Source organism: Macaca thibetana, chromosome 6 (assembly GCF_024542745.1).
Source record: "Macaca thibetana thibetana isolate TM-01 chromosome 6, ASM2454274v1, whole genome shotgun sequence".
In the NCBI taxonomy this organism is placed as follows: Eukaryota; Metazoa; Chordata; class Mammalia; order Primates; family Cercopithecidae; genus Macaca; species Macaca thibetana.
This window is the reverse complement of record NC_065583.1, coordinates 112,894,952-112,922,103: the sequence shown is the minus strand read 5'-3', so window position 1 is coordinate 112,922,103 and position 27,152 is coordinate 112,894,952. Positions and strand designations below refer to the sequence as shown.

General features: G+C 38.8%; 1 protein-coding gene across 11 annotated transcripts in view; it reads left to right on the top strand.

Moving 5' to 3' along the window:
- The window catches only part of MAST4 (microtubule associated serine/threonine kinase family member 4), a 575,926-nt gene that overhangs the window by 218,345 nt on the left and 330,429 nt on the right, over positions 1 to 27,152 (top strand). For 4 of the 11 annotated variants that reach the window (XM_050794448.1, XM_050794442.1, XM_050794445.1 and 1 more), the window contains exon 1: positions 7,326 to 9,661. The exons of the other annotated variants lie outside the window; for them this stretch is intronic. In XM_050794448.1, coding sequence (XP_050650405.1) covers positions 9,623 to 9,661 — 39 coding nt within the window. In that variant the 5' untranslated portion in view covers positions 7,326 to 9,622. Of the gene's footprint in view, positions 1 to 7,325; positions 9,662 to 27,152 lie in introns of those variants that run through there. 11 annotated transcript variants of the gene reach the window in all.

Here is a 27,152-nt window from a genome sequence, read left to right as displayed (position 1 = left end):
GTCTGAAATGGATGGCATGTTAGCACAGGATGATAGGAAGTCAAACCAAATGTAGGGAGTAGTGGAATGGCGAGCAAGATACATGGGGGAACATCTAGCCTTCTGCATTGCTACCTGAAAGAAACTTAGCTATTAAGAAAAAAATTATATATACCTCTCAAACCTATTTGGCCTCTCAGTGTCTGTGAAAGTCACCAGAAGTGCTTGGCTATGTGTGTGTAATGCAAACAAGATCAGAGTGAAGCTTGTGGTCAAAATCTTAGAATTAGTTTAAGGTGATGCCTCTAGGTAGACTAAGGCTGAAAACATGATCTTAAACTTAGGGTTTAAAATAGTCAGCTTGCACAGTCACTTCAGATCTAAGTTGTAATGCCTGTCTAATATAAAAACACAGATGTAAGAAAGAATGCTTGATTCACACGAGGGATCCCATACTAATTTTAGTTAACATGTATGTCTTTGGTCAATCATATTTTAAATTCGATTGGGTGACAAGGGTGACAAGCTTGGTTTTTTGCCTTAGAAAATTTTCCAGAGTCTTTTCCATTTCGTGTTTACTTTTTTTTTTTTTTTTTTTTGAGAAGTTTGGCTAGGCAACAGTGCATTTAATCTAGAACTTAGCTTCTCCTCACTGTGGGATTTTCTTTTTTTCTTTTTTTTTTCCAACGGGGTCTCACTCTGTCCCCCAAGCTGGAGTGCACTGGTGCAATCTCAGCTCACTGCTGCTTAGATCTCCCAGGCTCAATTGATCCTCCCACCTCAGCCTCCCAAGTAGCTGGGACTACAGGCACACAGCACCATACCCAGATAATTTTTGTGGGATTTTTTTTTTTCTTTTTAGAGATGGGGTTTCACACTTCTTAAACAATACAAACTATGTTGCCCAGGCCTGTCTTGAACTCCTGGGCTAAAGCAGTCCACCTGCCTTGGTCCCTCAAAGTGCTGGGATTATAGGTATGTGTCACTGCGCTCAGCCACTGTGGGATTTTTAAATACATATATAGCCTGAACGTGCTTTTTCTAATCTCTGATGTAGTAGCTATACTTGGAATATAGAGTCCAAAGTTTAAAAAATAATAATTTTCCTTGATCTTTTATCTCTAGGTTCATCTTTTCACTTTAGGGATAATTGTAGGAATCTCTGTTTCAGAAGCTCATAAAATGCTTAGATGATGCCGTTAGTATTATCTTCAGTAAATATACATGTTAACATATGAGTTTCTAAAGCTTCTGCAATGGATAGTTATCATACAATGGCAATACTGCCAACATCACTTCACTCATCTAGTTCCTTCTTAATCTGTATATTAATATGACATATGGGACTTTGCTAAATATTAGTTCATGGTCCCAGTGTTAGCTGTGCATCATTTAGACAGGAAGGGACATAATTGAAAAAATATATATTGGAGCTATTTCCAATCATCAGATCTTCATAAACACTCTCGTATGAAAAAAAATGAAGTTCTATTACCCAGTTTTATTAGAAATGCTATATTTTGTTGGATTCGTGTGTTTGCAAAGTAGAGAATATTTTCCTGCTGTGATTGATGTTAGGGCATTTATGAGGATAGTCTGCTATATTTCATATGTATATGAGGGTGTCATTGTTAAAATGTTCAAAAGAAAATTATGTATGTGATTTATATTTTATTATTTCTTCCTAGGATGTAATTTTTTCAATACCATGATTCCTGTCATATTGTCAGTAGTGATTTGATGGCTAATATGCCAGAAATAATTAGATAAAAAAAGATGATGCAAACGTCAAGGCAATATAGCTTTCTTGTGAAAAGACTTAAGCAAAATCATGCATGTTACCTTGTAGAAATCACCAATTGCATACATTTAAGAAGTCTTCAGGATTGCAGGTGGGAAGGAAAACAGAGCTGAACGCAGGCAACATGGGATGTGGCTTATTTCATAGGCATATGCTCGCTACTGACCCCACCTGCAATTTTTGCTAAATGAAACGTGTTTTAGAAAATGCTCCTCTTTGGATAAATTCAGACTTTGTTGTATTATCAGTGGGAAGGTATGAGACACTCTCTTTTCTTTGGAGTGGAAAAAATTCCTTCTTTCCCTGGAAGGCAGACTGCCCTTTGTTTTAGTCTTTCTGACAGGTTCAAAGTCTGTTTTATTTGGTGAGAAAAAGACATATACAGTACGTGTCTGCTGTGTCTTTACCTTTGTTAACTTTAGAGGTTAGAACTTTATTTAAAATTTCAAATGACTATTTTAAAGTATAGGGAGAGAAAATTTGTGGCTTTGGTATTTGTTCCTGAGTGTAATATCACCTGGCACTTTAAATAGTGTGGAACCTGTTTCCAGGTGTCATTTTACTTTTGAGTTTTGATGACACGGTAATTAATATCTGGTTCATTTGTATGTTACTTTAATGAATAGTAAATATTCCTAAAGATTAGCCATTAATAACAGCAGGCAGTAATATTGTAATGTTATGGCATTAATTTTATATGGTAATAAAGATTCATGTCAACCTTAGCTGAGGATTTAACCTGTTCTCAGTGTGAACATTAATGCTGTAGTGTGTGTTTTAGGCATGTTAGGCTCAGCTCATCACTGGTTTCTGAACTCTGCTGTCTGACTTGGGAGACTGGTGTTGAGGAGGGGCTGATGGGAAACCTCGGTGCCCTCCTCAGCCTTGAGCATGTTCAGAGCAGGATCCTTGAAGCCAGGAAGGTAGCTGAGCAGCTGTGTGAAGCAGACGCTTGGTGAGACAGTAATGGCCTGGAGGAGGATAGAGGGTTAGGAGACAGGACTGTGGGTTCAGTAGGGAGGCACCAGGTGTCCACAGTGAGGGGCATGGGCTGCCTTTTTACCTTGAGGGCAGTGAAACCAGTTTCTCAATTTCCCAGAAGGTTGCCTCTTCACTTCCCCAGCTTCCTGATGATAAGCCCATAATATTTTCATTTTACAGATGAGAAACCAGAAGTTCAGGGACTTGCCCAGCCTACCAGCTTTCTCTTTGGCAAAGCCTGCACAGGGACTGGCTCTCAGCACCTGGTACTTATAAGTACACTGGGGAGGCACGGCTTCCAGGAAATCAAGGCAGATGTCAGAGTTGGGGTTTTTCCTCCTTTCTTCCCAGCACTGCTCAGAACAGAGTGAGTGGCCTTGCCCTGAGTCATTTCACCTAAAAGGAAAGAGAATTAAGGAGTTGCCTTCCATGGTAAATTCCAGAAAAACCATCAGACTAGAAAATGAAGAGCTGTCAGAACCCCTGCAAGTTAGCAGGGATGTGTGTTATGCCTGACATGGCAATGGGAAGGGTGCTCTTGGTTTTGTGGAATACACTTGATTGTAAATAAATGTGTTATATTTAGGACTGTATAATTTTGAAGTCAGAAGGATGAAGAGTTGTTCAAGCTCAGAGTGGGGGCCCAGAGACATTTAGGAGGAAAATAGAAAGAAGCCTGTTTCTGACCAGCCCTCTTCCTCCACCCCTCCTGCCCAGGGGAGTATCTCTAATTTCCCCTCTAAAGTAGCTGGGGGCCCTGCTGCTTGTCTCTTTTATAGGCACATGGCTCAGAGAATTGGGGATTGGAATGCTCTTTCTGGTGTGCTCTGACCATTGACAACTTATGATGTGCTCATTTTTTCTCAGGAGCTAAAGGATCTGACATCTTTCACATTATTAATTCACTTTGAAATCACTGTTTCCTTCTCTGTTTAAACTCCAAGAGGCAGTAGAGCATGGTGTTAGGAGCTCAAACTCTGGAGTCAACCTGATCAAGGTTGGTATCCTATCCCAGCTGATATGGTTTGGCTTTGTGTCCCCACCCAAATCTCATCTTGAATTACAATCTTCATAATCCCCATGTGTCAAGGGAGAGACCAGATAGAGGTAACTGGATCATGGAGTCCGTTTCCCCCCTGCTGTTCTCATGAGATCTGATGGTTTTATAAGGGACTCTCCCCCTCTTCACTTGACACTTCTCCTTCCTGCCATGTCGTGAAGAAGGTGGCTTGCTTCCCCTTCACCTTCTGCTGTGATTGTAAGTTTCCTGAGGCCTCCCCAGCCATGCTGAACTGTGAGTCAGTTAAACCTCTTTCCTTTATAAATTTCCCAGTCTCATGCAGTTTTTTTAGGTAGTATGAAAATGGACTAATACACCACCCCTACCTTGGCTTGGCTGTGGAATCGAAGGAAATTATTTAACTTCTCTGAGTGTTGATTCTTCATCTGTGAAATGGGAATTATAATGGCTTCTCACTCATGTTGTGAGGGTTTGATGAGATGATACATATAAAGCACTTATAGCAATGACTGGCACGTAATGTGATCAACAAATGTTGGCCATTTTTTTTTTTTTTTAGATGGAGTCTTGCTCTGTTACCCAGGCAGAAGTGCAGTGGTGCAATCTCGGCTCACTGCAACCTCCACCCCCTGGGTTCAAGAGATTCTCATGCTTCAGCCCCCTGAGTAACTGGGATTACAGGTGTGTGCCACTACACCCTGCTAATTTTTATAGTTTTAGTAGAGATGGGGTTTCACCATGTTGGCTAGGCTGGTCTCGAACTCCTGACCTCAGGTGATCCACCTGCCTCGGCCTCTCAAAGTGTTGGGATTACAGGCATGAACCATGGCACCCGGCTGGCCATTGTTATTAATATTTAGAAGTGAGACATTAGGGAAAGTAAAGTACAAAAATTAAGAGGGAATTTAAATGTAGACACTAATCTCACAGCTGTGTTGCTCTTTGGCATTCAAGATATTATAATCACAATAATGGATGTATGTATTTTCATGAATCATCTGTTTCTCCTTTGTAATCTTTTATGATCTAATACAACATATTCATTGGCCACTGGCAGTTATCTATGAATGGAAAGAAGTAATCAGTGAATGAATGGAGATATTCATCCACTTGGCCATATTGACTTACCTCTGAATGAACATGTAGAAAGACATATGAACCCTTGGTCTGTTGTCTACAAGTGACCAATGGGATATCTATTTTATGGCTGTCTGCCTTGTTGAGAAGTAGTGATCATGGTCACACTTAACGCAAGATGGTGTTCAGGAGAGATCCCACCCCAAACTGTAGTGATGGTATTGGAAATCACATTCCTAGCACACCCAGAACTCTGACTGGTGGGATGAGGGACAGGGCAACACAGTGGTACTCCTCTCTATCACTCCTCTGTCACTCTTCCTTCTGGCTAGTGTGGTGGGAGAAACAACATCTTTACCAGAGGACGATCCTCTCCACTGCCCTCCAACTTCGGCTCCCATGACTTTTGGGTAGGCAGTTCAGTGAGAGCTGCCAGATGGGGCTGGATTAGGCCAGTGGAGTGGAGTGGAGTGGGAACGCCTCCACTGTTCCTCACAGTACTTCCTCGATGAACATTTCAGTTGCTGAAGAATGGGTAACATCAGAAGATTTGTTTACTTTGGGGTAACCAACACAGAACTAGTGAAAAGAGATAACTTATTTCTAAGTACAGACATGTGTCACTTAACAGGGACATGTTCTGAGAAATGTGTTGCTAGGTGATTTCATTGTTGTGTGAACATCACTGACTGTACTTACACAAACCTAGATGGTATAGCCTATTGCTCCTAGTCTACAAACCTATACAGCATGTTATTGTACTGAATACGTAGTCAGTTGCAATACAATGGCAAGTATTTGTATATCTAAACATAGAAAATGTACCTTAAAAATACAATATAAAAGATATTTCATATCTGTATAGGGCACTTATGAATGGAGCTTGCAGGATTGGAAGTTGCTGTGGGTGAGTCAATGAGTGAGTGGTGAGTGAATGTGAAGGCCTCATACATTGCAGTGTACTACTGTAGACTTTACAAATAATGTACACTTAGGCTACACTGAATTTATAAATAATATTTTTCTTTATTCAATAATAAATTATCCTTAGCTTACTGTAACCTTTTTACTTTATAAACTTTTTAATATTAAAAACTTTTGAATTATTTTGCAATATCGCTTAGCTTAAAACACACATTATGTGGCTGTACCAAAATATTTTTCTGTCTTTGTATTCTTATTCTTTAAGCTTTTTTCTGTTTAAAAATGTATTTTTTAACTTTGCAAACTTTTTTGTTAAAAATTAAGACACACACACACACACACACACACACAAACACACACACTGGCCTAGTCCTACACAGAGTCAGGATCATCAAGATGTCATTAGGCAATAGGATTTTTTCAGCCCTATTATAATCTTATGGGACCACCATCATATATGTGGCCCATCATTGGCTGAAATGTCAGTATGTAGCACATGACTGCACGTGGAAGATATCTGGCCGTGTAAATCAGAGGACAAACCCATATCCTTGTACCAAACATCACTGTGGACAATATTACAAAATCTCAATGTACGCTTTTTTGAAATATGTTCAACCAGACGTTTTCTTTCCCACTGGTTTTTCTCAGTTGGTATTTGGAGTTGTTACTGTTTCTGTAAACCATTTAATTGCAATAATTCTTAAAATTTAAATTTGACCTTTATGACAGTGACCATGGATTTTGAGTATTCCAGGAAGTAAATTATGCCTATAATAGAGTGGGCATGTGGTGTATCCATACAAATAATTTTATTTTAATGAAATACTACAAAGCCCTGGCTTTAGATTACAATTAATGACAAAGCCTACCAGATTTTATGATTTGAATACACATGTAAAAGCAATACATATTGAGGCTGGTGCTTTGTGAATTGACTTACAATATTGTGAACATATTCCATGAAGGTATAAAATTGCAGGAAAAATGAGTTTATTAATGGAAATTAGGCTAGATCCTAATTATTACCTGTGAATAGTGTCATCATTTGAAGTTTTTATTGCATTTTAACACATGGCTTATCTTGATGAGAAAATATATAGCAAAGGGTAAATGTAGCAATTTTCCTTTTACTATTCCCTCCGCTAAGCCATTATTGCTTGATGTTATTTTTCAGCAGCCTTTCATTTTTGTCCCAAATGTTTTTGCCTCTGGCTGGTTTTATTTCTTTAAAATGTATGTGTATCACTTCTCAAAATGATACATTTTGACAGGTAATCGATATTTTTTCATACTAGATTTGATGGTATGATGGTCATAATCCTCATTTTAGACTTAGTTAATGGTGGAACACTCACTTAGACTTTATCTCAGAATATTCCTTTGTTAAGAAACATACTTTTTGTCCTTAGCCAGATTCCCGTTTGTCACTCCCACCACCTCCCAAACACCTCGAGCTGCAGAGTGCCTAAGATGCACGCACGTCGGCTGACATTTTGACAGTGTGTCCTCGAAATGTCTTCTGATAGTGCTTCCTTTGTTCTCCTGATGACCTAATTTGTGTTTCAAGGGGGAAATTGGTTTGTCCCCCCATGACCCCTCCATCCCCCATCTCTTTCTCTGTAGTGGGAACTTGGTGTCCTTCTCTAGACCCCGGTTTTTCTAGAAGGACCAGCACAATGAAGATGGTTGTCCTCAGAGTAGAAGTGTATGTGTGTACACCATGCTTGACTTTTGCTTATAAAAATTGAGCTTCTTGGGTCAAGATATTTTCCAAAATCAGTCAGGACTTCCTTTTGCATCTGTGGGCAGATAGCAATGACACTGTAAGTTGGTAAATATATTTGGAGTTGCTGCCAAGGCTTTGTCTAAAACAACTCTTGACATTCAGGGAACTTTTTGTGCTCCTCCCTCAGGAGGGTGACTTGAGGGAGAAAGCAGGCAACAACTATCATTCCCTTTGTTTTCACTGAAGAGCCAGATTTTTTCCTTGCAGGAACAGATTCAAGTGCAGGTGAGCCTGTGAAGGTTGGGGTCTGTTCTCCACCAGCATTACAGATTGCCAAAAGATATAACAAGGCTGGCCCTTTCTCCCTCTCTTAGGTGGTTTTTGTTTATTTTGTCCTTTGATTTAAACAAAAAACATAGTTTTAAAAATCTTTTTAAAAAATTCATTTGTGCTAGAATTTGTTGATACACTTTGACTTGAAGAACGACTAGTTTTTGTGCTGTGTTTTGCATTAGAGATTCTATTACTCCTCCACATATAAGCAAGAGCTAAAATCTCTCTGGGGCTTTCTTCCTTAAGTGGTATGAAATGAACATGCCTAAGTGGAAAAATACCCTGACACCTTTCTCTGCTAGGTGTGGCATTTCTTGACAGGCTTCTCTTTGTATGTCTGGAGATGTACGCAAAGACCTTTTGGGAACATAAAATGCAATTAGTTTTCCTCAGTGGTTAGATTCATAAATCCCTGAGCTATTTTTAATGACATAATCTAATCAATTGATAGCAAGCCTAATAGTGTGTTGACAGACAGAAAGAGATGGAAAACGAGTGGAATAGCAGGTGAATGGGTAGGGAACAGCTAGACACTTCCTTCCCCTCTCCCACATTTAAACATCACTAGATAACTGGGTTAAGTAAAATCCAGGAGTTAGTGATTTAAAAAAATGTTTATACCTGTCTTCCTAACTTTCAAGAAAAATAATTATTCTGATGGATAGAGTGAAAGAGGTAGTTCTTAGACAAAGTACTGTTAGTCCTTGTATCTCTCTCAGGATCAAACTATTCTCTCAATTTACATATCTTTAGAATAGACACCAAGGAGGAATAATTTATTGTAAATTGGTAGTGTCGTATGTTGTTACTCCTGTGCCATGCCAGTAATGAAAACTTAATATTCATCTCTTGGTTGCTTTCAATTGAAATAAGATGAGGATGAGCGGAGTAAACAAGCTGAAACAGACTGTGAAATTGCACATGATGGGAATTTTTTTTTTTTTTAGCTGCTTATAGACTATACATAGGTTAAATATTCCAACTAATGATGGCTCTTAGAATCCTCCCCCACCCCCCATTTTTACATTTTGATCAGGTATCAGCAGAACTAAGTTATTATCATGAGGGAAATTAAAATCTAAACTGTTTCTGTCTTTGGGCTAGGAATTGACTGGCAGGTATTTATGTAAATGAATGGGCTTTCACGCTGGGAGGTGTAAAGGGTTCGGTGGCTGGAGAGCAGCTGCCTTGAGCCCTCCGTTTTCGGGTTTGCAGGCAGCATGTGTGTTCTGCTACATTTTTGTTTTCTTTGATGCCTTCAGAAGAGATGAGCGCCAGGCATAGTGGTGCTGCTTGGCTGACCAGCTGTGCCCTAGTTTTTCACCATCCCAATCAGCGGCTGTCTTTTACAGAGGTGTCTGTCACCACTGATTTACTTAGCCACTGTGACCTTATAGTTGCTTCAGATGGGGCTTGACCCAAAGCTACTGCCAAAAGCCATTTAGTGGTCTCCTGGAATACTACAGCCAGCATTTTGAAGAAGAGAAAACAAGGATCTCACAATTTCCTGTCTAATAGCAAGAGCCTCCTCTGCCTGGATAAATGCATTAGGTGTCTGAGCCCACTTGCTGCTCTCTCCCACCGAACTGCAAGCATCCGTGATCTCCGAAGTTGCTGGAGTGAATAACTAAGCTGGACCAGCTGACTCTGGGCTCCAATCAGCTAGAGCGTGATGTAAGTGTTTAGCAGCTGCTGGGCTCTGAATTAGCGTGCCGAAGTAGAGGTAGTACAGCATGGCTAGACTGTTGTGAGAGGCTCAGAGAAAGCAGAGGGTGAGATGGATGAGTCCAGCATTCTAAGACGAAGAGGGCTCCAGGTAGGAGACTGCTCCATTCTTGACATGTAGCATTGTCAGTGGCCAGCCATTGAGAATTTCAAAGTTCCCTTGTCATTCCTTTACTGAGCACGAATATGTGCATAGTTCTTAGTATCTACATGGCAACGCTATATGGAGTTTCTAGTTACAGGTATGACACATCACAGGGTTCAATGAGGAAGCTGCTTTTGTCAGAGACAATAGATACGACTTTTAGTTTGACACTTTGGTGGTTTGTTTTTCTATTGGTTATTCAAGAATAGTTAAATCGTGGCTGGCAGTGACAGCTGATGCACTGATCTGGCATGCTGTCAAGTGTCTGGGAAGTCTGTCGAGGGGTAGCAACTCCTTTCAATTCTGGGAACACAGGACTCAGTTTTGTGTCGGGATCAACCTCCACTCGGCGGCATCTGTCTGATCGCCTTGCAGTTGTGTGCAGCTGCTGGGAATTTTCCCCGTCAGTGAAATGAAAGTTTTTGCTGGCAGTTCAATCAAAGTTTGCTGTAATTTGTTTATGTTGAGAGAAGAAAAGATATGTATCTCACTGCCTTGCTTTTTTTGTGCCCAAGTTTCTCTAATGAAATTACTTTGACTTTATTGTACAAATACATTCTGAGTTAAAACTTGGCAAATGAGAAAACTTGGGAAAAAAAAGAAACAATGAAACATCTGCTTGGCAGTTGATAAGTTTAAGGAAGCCAGAACATCAGTATGTTCACCATTAGTATGGTTAACTCCTGCATAACTCTTTGTCCTGTGTGGAAGTGATATTTTTTCTTTGTGAAAGAATCTAATCATTAGCCATTGTTAAACTCATATATTATTTTCATATTAAAAAAATGCTTGCGAATACAGAATATACAGCACATTTAGAAATATTTCCTTAATATTAAGTCTTTGAATCTCAGCTCTCTGCTTTTTGTTCTAAGTATCAATTATTAATACTAATAGTCACATTACTATAATATTAATATTATAATATAGGCAACTAAAGGATTATTTGAAGCTAAACAAAAGAGGGATTAGAGAAGTTGGGGTTACATACCATCTATTGTTCAAACCTAAGTAAACAGACTACCTCCTTAATGAATTTCAGTGTGGTCATTGTTTTTGAATGCACAGTGTGGTTAGTCACTGCTGTGGATTTCCTTTTCTTTGTTTTCATCACCTCTATAAAGTTCTGGTAATGCACAGCTGTTTGTGTCCACGTCCTCCTCGGGGTCACTTGTTAAATATGGAAAGGCTCTTTGTTAAAAAGATGATTAACTCTATTAAACTCTGAATAGTTCAGATTATTAGTGACTGGATAGTAATTCTTCTGTGAGTTTTCTCTTTCCGTTAATTCATTTTAAATGATCTGAAAATGTGTTTTTCAGAAGAAATTCCTTTTTGAGTTTTTGTCATTTCTGTAATATGTCTATTATCACAACTTCAGAGGAGATGGTTGAAGCATATGGTGCTTGTGAGGGGCATGAATTTCATGGGCCTTTAATTTTAGAAATAAAGGAATCATTATTTTTCATTAATTAAAATAATGGAGCTGTTTTCTATTTAAAAGATTTGCTACAAAACAAAGGAATATTTACTAATATATTATTAGAGTGCTAGGTTTTTATTGTACTTAATATATTTTTACTACACCTGCTGTCCTCTGTATAATGGATAAAGAATATTTCTCTTCTGGATGAGATAAGTCTTCATGCTGTGAAAAATAACAACATAAAAGTGCTTAAAAGTTCTGCCACTTCATGGTTACAACTTTACCCTGGCTTAATACAAAACCTAATTTGCTTTTACTCCCATTGCATCTAACATTTAAAGAAAGACATTACATAGAGTAGCTGTTTTTAGAAATTCCAATGTAAGGAGACTACTTACAGAGTACACATTTTATGTATTTATATTACCACAGATGTCACTGTAGAGTTCATAAGAGTAACGCCACCTAGTGAATTTAAGAATTAAGTTAATTTACAAATATAGATACTATGTGGAACATTTGAACCTGCCAATGAGGTATATTTGTATTAGTAAAGCTAGGCTGAAACCTGCATATCTCCATTCCTGGCTCCAACCCTATGTTGCAAGGTAATCCTGAGCAGGTCACACACCCTCTTGGTGTCTGCGTATTCTTCTGTAAAATGCACACTGTAATATGTGAGTTTTGAGTGTGCTAAATAAGTAGATGGGTATAGTTGAGTTATTTAAAATTAAAGGTCATATAACAAATGTACTAGCATCTAGGAGGAACTCAATAAATATTGTTGAAAACCAAGGGATGATTTCTATTCTTTATAATATTCCATATCATTGCTCATGAAATGAACTTGTTGTATTCATACACCATGTTTGTTGTCTGAATTTGTCCTTAAGTTAGAACAGTTATCAATAAAGCTAGTAAACACATATTTACAGGGATTATTATGACATGCTAATATAGGGGAGTTTATATTATTTTAAAAAGCGTCTGTGCATTGAATAGATACATAGTATGTGAGACAAACCAGCTCTTTAACTTAAAGCCCCGTGTAAAAAATCTGGAGTATACACTATTCTAACTATTAAATCTAATTGTACAATAATGTATTATGTGTTTAGTATAAAATGATGCAGTATGTATTTAGGACCAATTTTAAAAAGTTCAGTACCTCTAGCTTTTAAAACACAAGACTATTAGTGGTGTTTTTAAAATTTGGACTTTGAAAAATTATTTTTAGTCAGAACATATAATTTCTCAAAGCATGACAACCTCATAAAATGGCAGCACAACTGAGTTGTTCATCTTAAGTGACTGCACTTTTCCATCTTTTCTATGGACTGTATTAATATTTCCATACTACTGATAGCACTTTAATCACTGCCTTTGAAATGAGAATGAGAGAAAGCGGCCCCAGTGATTCCCAGTGTTCGAATCTAGGAAACTTTCAGATTGTATCTCAAAACATAGGGAATTCTGATGGATGAATGGGCTTGGGCAGACCTTGTACTTGGGGCAATTTGAATTTCTAGACAGGTCTAATTCATCAAGGGATAACTGGCTCCTTTTGGGCCTAATATTCCTCATACGTGGATCATATTTTTTAACTGTCAGAGAAATTAATTGTTTCAGTGATTTCTGTTATATGTTTCTCTTTATTTGTTTTAATGAAAGTGTCCCTACCCCTAATGTGATGGATTCTAAGGCTGGAGAACAATGAACAACAGGCATCATAAGGCAGGCATGACTTACTAAAAGAGAGGGGCATCCCAGAGTGGCTGATGATGCCTTTCCTGCCATCCTCTGGTGCTTTGCTCTGCCTGGCGTAATCTCCTGATCACACCCCTCTCACACCTCCTCCCCACAATTAAATATTACCATTTCCATCCACTTCCAGACTCTCACATTCAACTAGAATGTGAAAAAATGTTTTCCCCAAATTTCCTATATGATGCAGTTAAACATCAACAAAAAGCAATGAAATGTTTATTATTTAGACTTCTAGATCTGTGAGTGTGTTTAGTTTTTTTTTGTTTGTTTGTTTTGTTTGCTTCTCTTTCTTCTAAACCAGACCTCAGAACCCCTACCCCTGTCCCCTGCCCTTCCCACCTTATTTGAAACAACAACAAAAAGATAACATTCTTACCCTGGCTTAGGCTCTGATTTTCCACTGGCCTTGGTCTAGAATTCAATTTTAGAAAACAAAAAAGCAGATAGATTCTTATGTTCTAACTGAGCATCAAACTGCCTCTGTCTCATGGTGCATGAATGTATATTCAAGTCACAACATCTTAATGTTTCTTCTGTGTCAACTTTGATGTAATTATGGGTATGTTTAAACTTTACCTGAAATTCAATAGTAGGATCATTACATGGGTGTATTACTCTGTCTATATTCATTTGAAGAATCTGGGTGGCTATAGGGAAGAAGTCTAGTTGGAGGATTATAATAGAAACATTTATGATAATATTAATTCATCTTTGGGATAAAGCACTTTTGTTCTTCAGCAATTCCAGAAAGACACTGAGACTTCTTTGGGTCAGGAAATATCCGGATGGCAAATGAACTTTTTGCAGTTGTGGGTCCTTAGTTTATTAGACAAATCAGTGCCATATCCTAGTGGTGTTTCTTATCCATTGGAGTCGTTCAATTTCTGCCTCTGAAATAGATATAGTACTATAGTTTCTATTTCCTGATCCTTAGGGGGATAAAAATGGTATGTCCTCAAAATCTTGTGTTCAGAAAAAATTCTATTTTATACTCTAAGAATTGATTTTAACTGTAAAATAAACAAATTTGTTTACTAGCTCCTTTTTTGCACCTTCTGGCTGTCTGGTATAATTGTTAATAAACTACAACTTTGTCATCTCTGTATTTTGGTCAATGAAACAGCAATTCTCCAAGTCATTCTAGTTCCCACTTTTGATTTCTCCATCTCTTGACTCCTGTCATCAAACCCTGTCAATTCTACCATCAAAGTATGTCTAGAGGCTAGGCCTAACTTCTCCCACACCTGGATTGTGGAAATGTCTGGTACCCCACTGAACCCAGACCCATCTCCAATCCATCCTGCTTTTTAGCCCACAGCTCACATCACTGCTCTGGTGTAAGATCCTCCTATGACTTTCCCTGATCTACTCCAGGATAGGCCAAAAATGCATACTGTGAGTTTAGCCACAGTCTTCCTTTCAGGTCTCATCTCTAAATCTTTGCCTTCCAGATGCCTGTTTCATAACCTGTTCTCCCAGTGTTTGGAATCTCCAAACTACATGCATCCCCTTTACCTACAATGTCCTTGCTTTATTTTGTACAAATTCTTCCTGCTTATTAGCCATTAATGTGAATTTTAATTTTCATGAAATGTTCTATATTTACTGCATTCCATTCTGAACTTGATAATAGTCGTGATTTTATTTGCAATCTAATCCTATAACATGCATTATTTTAAATAATTTAAAATTATTTAATGTAGGAGCATCTTACACTGAAACTGTAAAACCATTGAGAATTACTGGTTTTAGAGTCAGATATGTGTTCAGTGACATTGAATAGCTCTGTAACTTGTGTTAAGTTTCTTGACCACTCTGAATCTCCACATCCACATCTGTAATATGGAGATAACTAAATGAGGCATTAAAGATTAAAGGAGATTGTAAATCTTTTAGCACAGTGCCTGGCACATTGTAGTTAGTTAATCTTGGCTCTCTTCCCTCTATCACCACAAAGACTTGCACAGCAATTTTAAGTAATTAAATATAGGTGTCAGGCAGGGTCCAGGCAATGAAAAGATGGCATACATGTCTTACATAATTTGAGAAGAACTTAATAGAGAGATTGTTGTAAGAAGGATAGGCAGGAATTGGGAAAATTTAAGGGATGGTGCAGTACCAGGAGCTAGAAGTGACAGGGAGCCATTACCACCTCTAGGCCTAAAGGGGTGAGAGAGGGAACAGTTACAGAACCCGGAGACAGCAAAGACATGAGACAGGACCTGTGACCTTAGATAAAAGGACACAGCCAGTCATATCTGCAGGGAGGTACCAGGGGATATCTCAACCTTATTTTCTGAACTCTTGTTGTGCTTCCCATTAGCAGAAGCCAGCTTAGACACCAGAGGGCAAGGGAGCCCATGGATGTTGTCCATGCAGGCCAGACTCTGGGGCCCAGTATGGGGCGGGGAGTAGATTCAGATGGGCAAATGAAGTACACCTAACGTTGTTTTATAAGGAACACATGCTGAGCTGCCCCTTGCTCTTAGCATTTTGCAAGCCAAAGTCAGTGTTCAGGTGTTCATGACCTACATCACTGGGGCCTGAACAGTTCAGGAATTCGAACAGATTCAAAGCTGCTTTTCATGAAAAGCCATGGCCCCCAGCCATTGCCCACTGTTGTGTGAGATAACATAGACTCTCCAGTCAGGCTCCTAATCCTCATGGGAAAATTTTAGTTCATCCCCTTCCATTTTAGTATCTGAAGCACATGGCACTCCTTTGAATCAATAATGCAGCATACCTGTGCTGCAGGTCCTGTAAGCAGTCTCAATTTTAAATTGCTCTGCTCTACAGATCCTGTGATAGCTTGGCTCAGAGAAGTGATGTGTGAGAGGAATAGCCCAGGAGACCTCTTGCCATTTATCTCCTGGATTCCCAGGGGTCTGCCCTGCAGCAGGTCCTATCACCAGAATGCAATGTACCTACACCACCCATCTCTGCTCCCCTTGAAATCCCTTTACAGAATTACAACTTCACATTATGTCCTTGGCTTTTATTGAGTGTTGCTAAAAGGAATGACTGTGAGAAAACATCTTTGAGCTTTTTGTAAATCTCCCTTTGAAGTCTCATCCATTATGTTGTGCCCTGTCTCTTATATTAGGCCCACATGATAAATTAGCTTGGAGCTCAGCACTAAAAAAGTTTCTCCCTCTCTAGGTGAACCAGTTTACTTCTTTTAATCACATAATGAGAGCTGTGATCTATCCTGTGTCTTTCCATTCTTGCCTTAGCTGTCCAGACCTGTTTCATGCTCAGTTGCAATAGCTTTCTAGATAAAATTAGCCACCACTTCATTATTAATATTATGGTTCCTTTTTAAGAGTTGTGTGGTTTTATTTATTATATAAAAAATTAAGTTGCCTCAAAAGATTTCTTATGATGACCAAAAATTTTTGATATTGCATTTAAAACAATAAAATCATTTGAAAGAATGACAAAAGATAAAGGAGACTGAAAGCCCAGCTAATCAATAAATGAGATAAACTATAAAAATTGAGAATTACATGAACATGGGAAGATCAATATGCATGCAACCACCAGTCATTGTGTCGTTAGCACTAGAGCATAACCAAATAAGATGTTTGAATTTATTTGAAACTTATATTTCAAATAAATTATCCGTAACCACAGAGCTTTTTAAAGTGTCCTAGAAATCACTTTTTTATTTTTGGAAGCAATCAAAATCCTGGAGATTGGCAGGTAACATGAGATACACATGTTGGAGAACCACATTGCCATTAAAATCATGCTTTTGGACTGGGTGCAGTGGCTCACGCCTGTAATCCCAACATTTTGGGAAGCTGAGGTGGGCGAATTGCTTGAGCCCAGGAGTTTGAGATCAGCCTGGGCAACATAGTGAAAACTTATCTCTACAAAAAAATACAAAAATTAGCCAGATGTGGTGGTGTGCGCCTATAGTCCCAATTACCTGGGAGACTGAGGCCAGAGGATCGCTTGAGCCTGGGAGGTTGAAGCTGCAGTGAACTGTTCGTGCCACTGCACTCCAGCCTTGCTGACAAAGTGAGACCCTGTCTGAAAAAAAAAAAAAAAAAAAATCATGCTTTTGACAAATATTTAATGATATGGGGAAAAGCTGAAAATAGTGTCAAGTGAAAAAGCAGGCTGTCTATGTATGTATGTACAGATCATTTAAAATGTGCATTATATGTTGGTGAGGTGCAGAGAAAAGGCAATGCTTATACACTGCGGGTGGGAACATAAATTAGTTTGGCCACTGTGGAAAGCAGTTTGGCAGTTTCTTTAAGAATTTAAAATAGAACTACCATTTGACCCAGCAATCCCATTATTCGGGATGTATCCAAGGGAATATGAATTGTTCTGTCGTAAAGACACATGCACGCATGTGTTCATTGTAGTGCTATTTACAATAGCAACGACATGGAATCAACCTAAATGCCTATCAATGGCAGACTGGATAAAGAAACTGTGGTACATATACAATTTGGAATACTGTGCAGCTGTAAAAATGAATGAGATCATGTCCTTTGCAGCAACATGGATGGACCTGGAGGCTGTTATCCTAAGCATACTAACAAAGGAACAGAAAACCAAATACTGCATGTTCTCACTTTCAAATGGGAGCTAAAAACTGAGTACCTGTGGACAAAAACAAGGGAACTTAAGACACCAGAACCTACTTGATGGTGGGAGGAGGATGAGGACAAAAAAATGGCATATGGGGTGCTATGCTTATTACCTGGGTTATGGAATAATCTGTACACTAAACCCTCATAACACACAATTTACCTGTAAAACAAGCCACATGTACCCCAGAACCTAAAATAAAAGTTAAGAAAGCAAGTGAAGTGTGCATCCTACACAGATATATAGACACACATACATGTGTCTGGGTAAAAGGTCATGCAGGAACACGTGTGTGTGTGTGTGTGTATGTGTATACTGTAGCCTAGTGGGGTAGAAGGAAAGAGCATTCATAACCTTTTGAGTGTTAACATTGTCTCTAACTCTTACTGCGTGATGTTGGCTAGGCTATTTAATTCCTCACCAATAAAATACTAGCACTTAATTTTAGCAGAGTTGCTGAGTATGAATTCAAATGAGGTATAGAAAGCTTAAAAGTATTTATTGTAGCTAACATTGAGAGCCTGTTTTCTTTTTCTTCATTATCTAAAATAACATGAAAATGTACTAAAATGTTAATATTCATTATATCTTAGTGGGATATAAGAATTTTTCTTTGAACCGTCCAACAGTAAGCATGTTTTACTTTATAATCAGTTAAATAAGTGGGTTTTGGGTGCCTGTTTTTAACTTTGCTTTCCTTCGTTGTCTAAGAAAAGCCTTTATGTGGTATTTAGCACCATCAATGAAAGGTCCTTAAAGGATCTTTTCTATTTTGTGCAGTCTTTTGGAATTGAGCAAGATAAATCAACTTTAATTTGGTGCATGCCTCTAAACCTTAGGATATGGTTCGCCTGTAGCTGGCTGCCCTATTGAACCACCTGGAAAGCTTTCTAAAGCCTATAGTCTAGATACAATCACAGCAATTCAATTAGCATCTCTCAGTGGTGTGCAGCCAGAGTTGAAAACTCCTGCTCTTAGGGGATCAGGAGTCCAAGTAACTCCCAAGTCATCAAACCTACAACTTCTCAGTATCCAGATGTAAGGTTTGACAGCCTTTAAAATGTATGTCAGTGCTTTGATCTCCTTTCTTCAAGTGAGACTTGATAATATATATATTTTTTAATGTGGAGGCGTATGGAAGGTGGATATACTCACCATATTTGTTTTTTGAGCTTCCAAATAACAACAATGATAGTAACATGAGAGCTCAAACCATTAACCAACCTGCCTTGGGGGGGCAATTATCATAGTGGGGTAGCTGGAGGAAGCTCTAGACCATTACCTCAAAGGGACCTATGGCACTGGCAGTGTCCAGGTGCAGTTTTAGGTTTTTAAAATTGCTGGCACGTGCTCCATGGTTTCCATTAGAAAACCACCTTCAGGGCATGATAAGACAGTTGCTTTGTCCCTTGGTATGTTTTCCTAATGCTAGATACAGTAATGCCTGTGCTTTGGAAACCTTTATCATAGATACTCTTCAATAATGTACATGTTTGAGTTCTCAAAACATTGGCTATTATACTTAGATTGTGAATGTATGTGCTTTTTTGATGAGGCAGTCAAGGACAGAACCCCATTCTTTACTTTTCTTTCAATAAATGTTTCATAATAGCATATATTGAACTGTTTGTGTCAGAGAACTGTGTGCTGTATCTTAAACTTACACTATTGTACTTTTATCTTAGACTCTAGCAGTACAAAAATGGGTGGAATGTGACACTGACCTGTGAGGGGTTTCTATTATGGTAGGTAAGACAGACAACAGTTTCTGAAATAGCAAGTGCTACAGCTGTCATCAGTGAAGATAAGGGGCCCTGAGCATGGTGCCCTGCTCTGCTGAAGGAGGCTGGGAAGGCTTCAGGGAGGTGGAGATATTTCTGCCAGATGGTGAAGGATGAACAGGCGCTGATTAGGCAAGATGAGGATTCTAGGCGGAGGAAGCAACAGTATGTGCAAGGTGTGGTGGCTGAACAGGGTGCACCTTTTTCAAGGAATTGCAAATAGTGCATGTGGGAAGCAGGAAGTAATGAGCAGAGTCCCAAGAATGATGCTGTCTGTGTTCAGGGATTTGGGCTTCATAGTCTAGCAACAGGAAGCCATTGAAAGACTGTAAGCAGGGCATAGAAATATTTTATCAACTGTGAACTATTCTGTCAACTATTAATGAAGAATGCTTGGGAAGAGGCCAAGAATAGAAGCAAGATAAACAGCTAGGAATTTAGAAATGAGGAGGTGGTAGATGATGCTGCTGGACCGCGTTGGTGACAGCGGAATGGAGAAAAGGCAACTAAAGGTAGAATTAACAGGACATGGTGACCTGTTGATGGTTGGCAAAAGAGAGGTGGAAGAAGCTTGAGGTGACTCTATGGTTTCAGGAGTTAGGGATTTGAAACAAGAGCAAGAGATAAATATGACTTGGATGCTGAGAAGAGAATTAGTTCGTTCTGTGAATCTTGAGTTTGAAGCACCTGTGGAAGCCATCTAGGTGCAGATGTTTAGTAAGCAGTTGGATATGTAGTTTTGGACTTCTAAAGAGAAGTCAAGCCTGGAGAAAGACTCTAAAATTATCAACTTTAATAATTAATTGAACTAGACCATGAATAAGGAGAGAATGCAATTTTACCCAGACTCATAGATTTCTGTTAGAAGAGTTTTCAATAATTGTACCATAATGTGTATCTTAACACTTATTTTGCAGGAATGGTTAAAATTACATGGTGCACAAAGTAGTTCTGTGGTTTAGTATCAGGTCTTGAAAATAATATGTCCAGTTTTGAAGATGTGTAGGTTTTTTTTTTTTCCCAAATTGCTTCCAACTTTGACAACTTGCCTACAAGTCTCATTCCAATACAGTTTTTAAAAGGCAGAATGAAACATCTCAAACTAGGGGCTGTAATGGAAAAAGCAATTTATTTTTAAATGAAGATGATGAGGTTGGTGTACTGTATTGCTTGAACACTGAATGAATTTAAAAGAGTGAGATTACATCAGATTCAGCCAAGACTTTTGTTCCATTTGAATGGAGTATCTGTAATTGAAGATGGGGATTCAACTAAGAAAAACACATGACATGTACATTTTTATCAGTTTTCTTGCACGCTGTTTCCAGTTTCTTTGTGCACGTGTGTGTGTTCACAAAGCCATTACATCATATTGATAATTAAAAAAAAAAAACGGATGCGTTCTTTTGCAACAAATGAGAATACAAACTTAATTTTACTAGCATCACTTTCTTTTTGAGCTTCAACCTAGTAGTTTAATACGTTGAGAACATGCAATCCTCAGGAAAGTGGTAGGAATTCAGAGGTAGAATCTGTAACAATAAGCTCAAAATGATTAGAGAAAACATTTAATATTTTCTAATTGGAAATTTTAAAATGAAAAATTTTTAGCTTTGTGCTAAAATTTAAAACCTAGGTCTAGAAATATTTCATTTTATATTTTTATCTTAACATTTTTCATGATGAGATAGTGATTATTTAATATTTTTAAATTACCTGTTTTCTCAATTTTAGCATCGTTGTGAATGAAGGTAAACATTGAATTATATTGATTCAAGATTGATTTGACTATATTTTTTCATTAATAATATATTCCAAATATAGATTGTTAAGCTCACAGATTCATTTTCCATTTCTGTTTAGCAATCAAGCTAAGAGACAATATGGTTACTATGAATCAAATTTGGATAGTGTGATAGGTTCAACCCTCTTAATTTTTTACTTCTGTAATAGACGTGTACATGCATTCCCTTGCTTGGCCTCATGATAGGCAGAGATACTCCCGCCCTCCACCTCTTAACTTTGGGCTCAGCCATGTGACTGTTCATTGGCCAATGAGCTATTAGTGGATGTGTCATGAGCAGAGGCTTAAAATACACTTCTGCAGGTTCAAAGTCTTGTACTTTGATCATCTACCTTGAGAAGAACATGCCCAGGGTAGCTACTGCCTGTTTACTCTGGGTCCCAGAGCAAACCCCTGTGGAGCTGGCATATGTAAACCTGCAGCTTGGAGTCAAGACCAACAGACCCACATTCTCCCTCTAGACCTACAAATGTGAGAATAAGCCACCAAGTTTTGTAATGAGTTGTTACCCAGCTTTATGATGACAAAGATGACTAATGTGGGGAACAAGCATATGTTGTGGTTAAGAGCACTGAAGCATACTACTAGGAGCACTGAAGTCTATTACATTTCTGTTTGAATGTTGGCCCACCACTTACTGGCTTTATTTTCTTGGGCATGCTATTTTCTTCTAAACTTTATTTTGCCATCAATAAGATATATTACTTAGCTCCCAGGAACATGGTAAAACTAAATAAGATGTGTGCATGTAAATTACTTAAAGCAGTGTGAAGCAGAAAGTAAAATTACTACAAGTTCATAATAAGTTGTGGCTGCTGTTACTGTTGTATCTGTAGACAGCTGAACCTCCTCTTCTCCTTCCCTTGCATCATATTGCTTTCCCGAATTCTACCTTTATGACTCTGGAGCAGGTTAAAACTTTTCTGAGGCTTAGTTTCCTTTTCTATGATATGAAGATATTAAAAATTAGCTGACAGGATTATTACGATGACCATACCAATGGTAAGCAAATATCTAACTGTCTTAGTCAGTTCTGCCTGCCCTAACAGAATGTCATAGACTGTGTGGTGTGAACAGCTGACGTTTGTTGCCCACAGCTCTGGAGACTCAGAAGTCCGAAATCAAGGTGCCAGCAGATTTGGATTCTGGGTGGGGGCCCTCTTCCTGGTTTGCAGACAGTTGCTTTCTTGCTATATGGTGAGAAGAGATACCATGTCTTTTCTGTTTTTAATAAGGGCATTAATCCCATCATGAGGGCCCCACCTTCATAACCTAATTTAACCCTAATTACCTCCCAAAGCTCCCATCTCTAAATGTTCATACCACCACTTTGTGGATTAGGACATCAACATGTGAACTTTGGGGAGGGGGATTCAAACATTCAGACCACAGGGTTAGCTCTGGCTAGGCGAATGGGTACTAATAAAAATAGCTTTGTTATGTTCACTATCCATATATTCCTTCATTCCCTTATTTATTCATTTCTTTAAACTTAGTTTTTCATTCCTAGTTTCTGAGTTTCTATTATGAGCCGTACGTAAGGCCTTGTACTTTTGACTTAATTCTTGGTTTCTAGCAATCCCTGTTCTCATTACAATGAAGTAAGAAAGACTGTGGAAGGCAGAAATTGAAGGAACAAAAGTGCTGCAATTAGGAAGGCATGATATATTAATAAGGTCATTCAAATAGTACTTGTGTATTTGTTGTACTATCCTTTTTCTCCTGTGGGCTTTACAACAGTAACTCTTCGGAATAAGGGGATTTATAAATGGCAAGGAGTTGCTAATGTGAAACCAGTAAAGGTTTTTGATTGTAGAATTACAAAATGCAAATTAGTAGAGATTCAGCATTAGAGGGCATGGTGAATGGGGTGGGGTGTGGAATCACGGGGGACCTCATACGTATAGCATGTCTCTATTAATCAGTGTAGCAGAGATGGCATCTAAAATGCTTTTGTTTTAAACGGACAAAATTTGCCAAACACCTTTTTGCCTTTCTACCTGGAAAAATGTTTTGATGTGTTGGCTTTCCATCTCCTGATTCTTCCTCCCACCCCCACCCCCGCCGCACCGTGGCACCGCCCCACCGCCCCGCCAAGTGTTGTTGTACACTGCCTTGTCTGTTTCATTTCCACGTGTGGAAATGACCACATTAGCTAGTAGCTCCTGGTATTGTATGCTTCCTATCCAGAATTTGTTCCCTGGAAAACCTGTGTCTTCAACATACTTGCTTTGAAATTATTTTGATCTGTATCAGCGGGAATAAGTTTTGAGATCCTGGATATTAACTTCTGTATGCCACTCTCTCTAGAAGCTAATTGACTGATTTGAGGTGGAGGCGAGATGAGAGTCTATACATTTGACCAATTTCACAGAGCTTACTTTGCAAGCTATTGAAATGCAAATACAGACTAGCCTAGAGATTCTAAGAATTCACACATTCAGTTGTTTTCTTCTGAAAAATAAGCATTCAAAATTCATGCACATTCTATTATTCATGTGCCTTATATTTAGGTTCCGCTTGTATGTCTAGATAAATCTTATCACCATTATTTAAAATTTCATGAATGAAACTTTGCATCTCTAATACCAACACTAGCCTAGACCAATCAAAATAATTTGAAATGCAGCCCTTAAATGAACTCCTCCATGTGTCTATATATATACATTTACATATACACCTTTGCCATTGCCTTATCTACAACTGTCTTTTAAATCTACCCCATGTAAAATGGGTAACAATTCAAAACCTCTTTTGTATTGTTTTGCCTCAGGAAAAAAACGGAATCTTTGGAATGTGCTGCTTAAAAGACTTCTATGAGATAGAGCATTAATGTCAAAGCACGTTTTCTTTGTTTGATAGTTGTCACATTAGTGGTCCTGAAACAGAATACTCTTTTCTGTGCTGTCCATTCATTTGTATTTTTAAGTCATCCACCACTTTTCATTTGTCAAGCACATTAAAAAGAATATTGTGTGTCAGCAAGACAGTTCCTCTGTCATTTGATCTGCAAGTTAGCCTTCCTGAACAGTTAATGCCTTCAGAATCCCTTTTTTCCCTAAGCCATGGTCACTTAACAGAGGGGAGAGTGACTTTCTTGGCCAGATCCAAGACTCCCCCAGCTGAGTCTCCTGCCTAATGCCTGTTGGTGCTAGCACTAACATTTTCTGATCCAGTCTTCGATATGTGATGAGGCTGAGTATATGGCATTAAGTTTGGAAGAAGGAACATAGACTTAAATGAAGTTCTTTGTTAAGCTTTATGTCCCTGTAGAGTGTTGATGGTGGTTTGAACTGAGTCACTTCCTGTCACTTTCTGGGAGCTATATCAGAAAAGACTTTATCAGTTCTCTTTGCTGCCTTTGAAGTTCTGTAATGTCTAGGTAGGGTCAGGTTTCTGGGAAAATAACAAAAATTCATGGAAATTTTGATACACAGCCAGGGTGTATTAGTGGCTCATACTTGGAGCACAAAGGGGTTGCACAAAGTAATGGAATTGGACCCTCTTTCCTAGTTTCATCTATTATCTCAGGTTTTAGCTCCCCTCACCCCCAGGCTTTCAGATTTGCGCAGATGGATGTGCTGGCGGGGATAGTGGTGGTGGTGCCCGGTGGCTGCATAATTTCCTGCCTCCTCATGCAAGAAGGGTGTCTTTCATTATACTAGCCCTTCCTGTCATTGTCAGACACTTTCCTTAAGTTGTTCTAAACTGAAAGCTGGTGTGAAGTCTGGCATTCATCTTTAACAGCTGGTTCCAGTCAGTCGTGTGTGTGTGTGTGTGTGTGTGTGTGTGTGTGTGTGTGTGTGTGTGTGTGTGTTGGGGCAGGGGTGGTTATGGGTTCTTGGTTTCTGCTATCCACAATTCCTCCTACCTCCTGGGTTTTCTTAGTTATGGACTCCTATGACCTTTCAGCTTTCAGATGCAGGCACACATTTATGTTCTTTTCAGTATTAATGGAATCACTTCGGACATAGTATAAGAATGTTGATTTTTGGAGCATCTTTGAATTTTTTCTGTATGCTGAAAACAGTAATCAGCTACATTCTTCCTAGTACTGTCATCTCTTGGTATTAACTTGTGATCTACGGGAAGGTTTTAGCTCTATGGGGTCATCATTGGACCAGTCTCATGAGAACATTCATTCACTCACCCAATGGATATTTGTTGTGCATTTTTGCTTTGTGCAAGGCTGGTTAAACAAGGACAAATAAGACCCAATTCTGGTTGTCTTCTGGGAGCTTATGGCCAGAAATGGAGATGGCAGACTGGTAACTAGACAATGCAGAGTGAGTTCTATGATGGTTAGCCTGACGTGACGCATAGTAGGTGCTCCAGAAAGGGATAAGTAGATGAGTGTAAAGAGTGCTGTAAGGGTACCTGAAAGGATGCTCGTCCAGCTATGGAGTTATCAGAAGCCTGGCATACGTGGTTGAGTTTGGCAATGATTACTGTTCCGTTCACCTTACATTTTGGGTCCTATTGAGAAATTCAAAGGGAGAGATCCAATAGACAAGAAGGATATATATGAGCTTGGAGAGATGAGGATGCAAATGGCCTAGAGATAACAATCTAGGTGTCATTATCTTATGGGTGCTAAATGAAGCCATGGGAGTGGAGATTATCCAGGGAAAGCCTGAGGCACGAGAAGAAAGGAGGAGCTAGAAAGTAACACTGACCCATTCAGGTCACTCATCTTTTTTTTTTTTTTTAATTATACTTCAAGTTCTAGGGTACATGTGCACAACGTGCAGGTTTGTTACATATGTATACATGTGCCATGTTGGTTTGCTGCACCCATTAACATGTCATTTTCATTAGGTATTTCTCCTAATGCTATCCCTCACCCCTCTCCCTACCCCACAACAGGCCCCAGTGTGTGATATTCCCTGCCCTGTGTCCAAGTGTTCTCATTCTTCAATTTCCACCTATAAGTGAGAAAATGTGGTGTTTGGTTTTCTGTCCTTGCTATAGTTTGCTCAGAATGATGGTTTCCAGCTTCCTCCATGTCACTATAAAGGACATGAACTCATCCTTTTTTATGGCTGCATAGTATTCCATGGTGTATATGTGCCATATTTTCTTAATCCAGTCTATCATTGATGGACATTTGGGTTGGTTCCAAGTCTTTGCTATTGTGAATAGCGCTGCAATAAACATACGTGTGCATGTGTCTTTATAGTAGCATGATTTATAATCCTTTGGGTATATTCCCAGTAATAGGATGGCTGGGTCAAATGATATTTCTGGTTCTAGATCCTTGAGGAATTGCCACAGTGTCTTCCACAATGGTTGAACTAGTTTACACTCCCACAAACAGTGTAAAAGCGTTCCTATTTCTCCACATCCTCTCCAGCACCTGTTGTTTCCTATTAAGGTTGCTAATCTTTAGAAATATTTTAAGATTAGTGGACCAAATGAATGAATAAATAGACATTTATTTACTGGATGGTATATATTTGGCCCTCTTCTGTGCTGGAACTTCAAGAATACTCTTGAAAATTGTACCCTATGAAAGAATCATAAACATAACATTTATTGACCTTCTAAGTGCCACGTGCCATTCTGAGTGCTTTACATGTGTCAGTTCATTTCATTTCTGTGACATACCCTTGGAGGAGGTGCTGCTATCCTCAGGTGCTGCTATCCTCAGTTTTTAGAGAAGAAAACTGGAGAGTTACCTGACCTTTAGTGAATTCATAGAATTAATAAGTGACAGAGTCTGGCTTCAAACCTAGATACCTGGATTCAAATCCAGGGAGTTTGGCCACATTCTTAATGGTCTTATGCTTTTTTGCCTCTCTGAAGTAGGCCAGACTGATGGCCCCACTTACAGTTATCATCCACTGTGACAAGTTCAGTAGCATGGAAACTCAGAGATAGGTGTGGTTAGGGTATCTATGCGGAGGTGGTTAGTTGGGTAGAGGAAATCGTGATGAGTTCCACACATGCATACTTCTCCAATAGCCTTGAGGAGCTAAAGTTATGATGTATTTTTTTCAATTGTAGGCTTAGAGGGGGATATTAGTTCTTGATATTTTGTCCGTGAGAGGC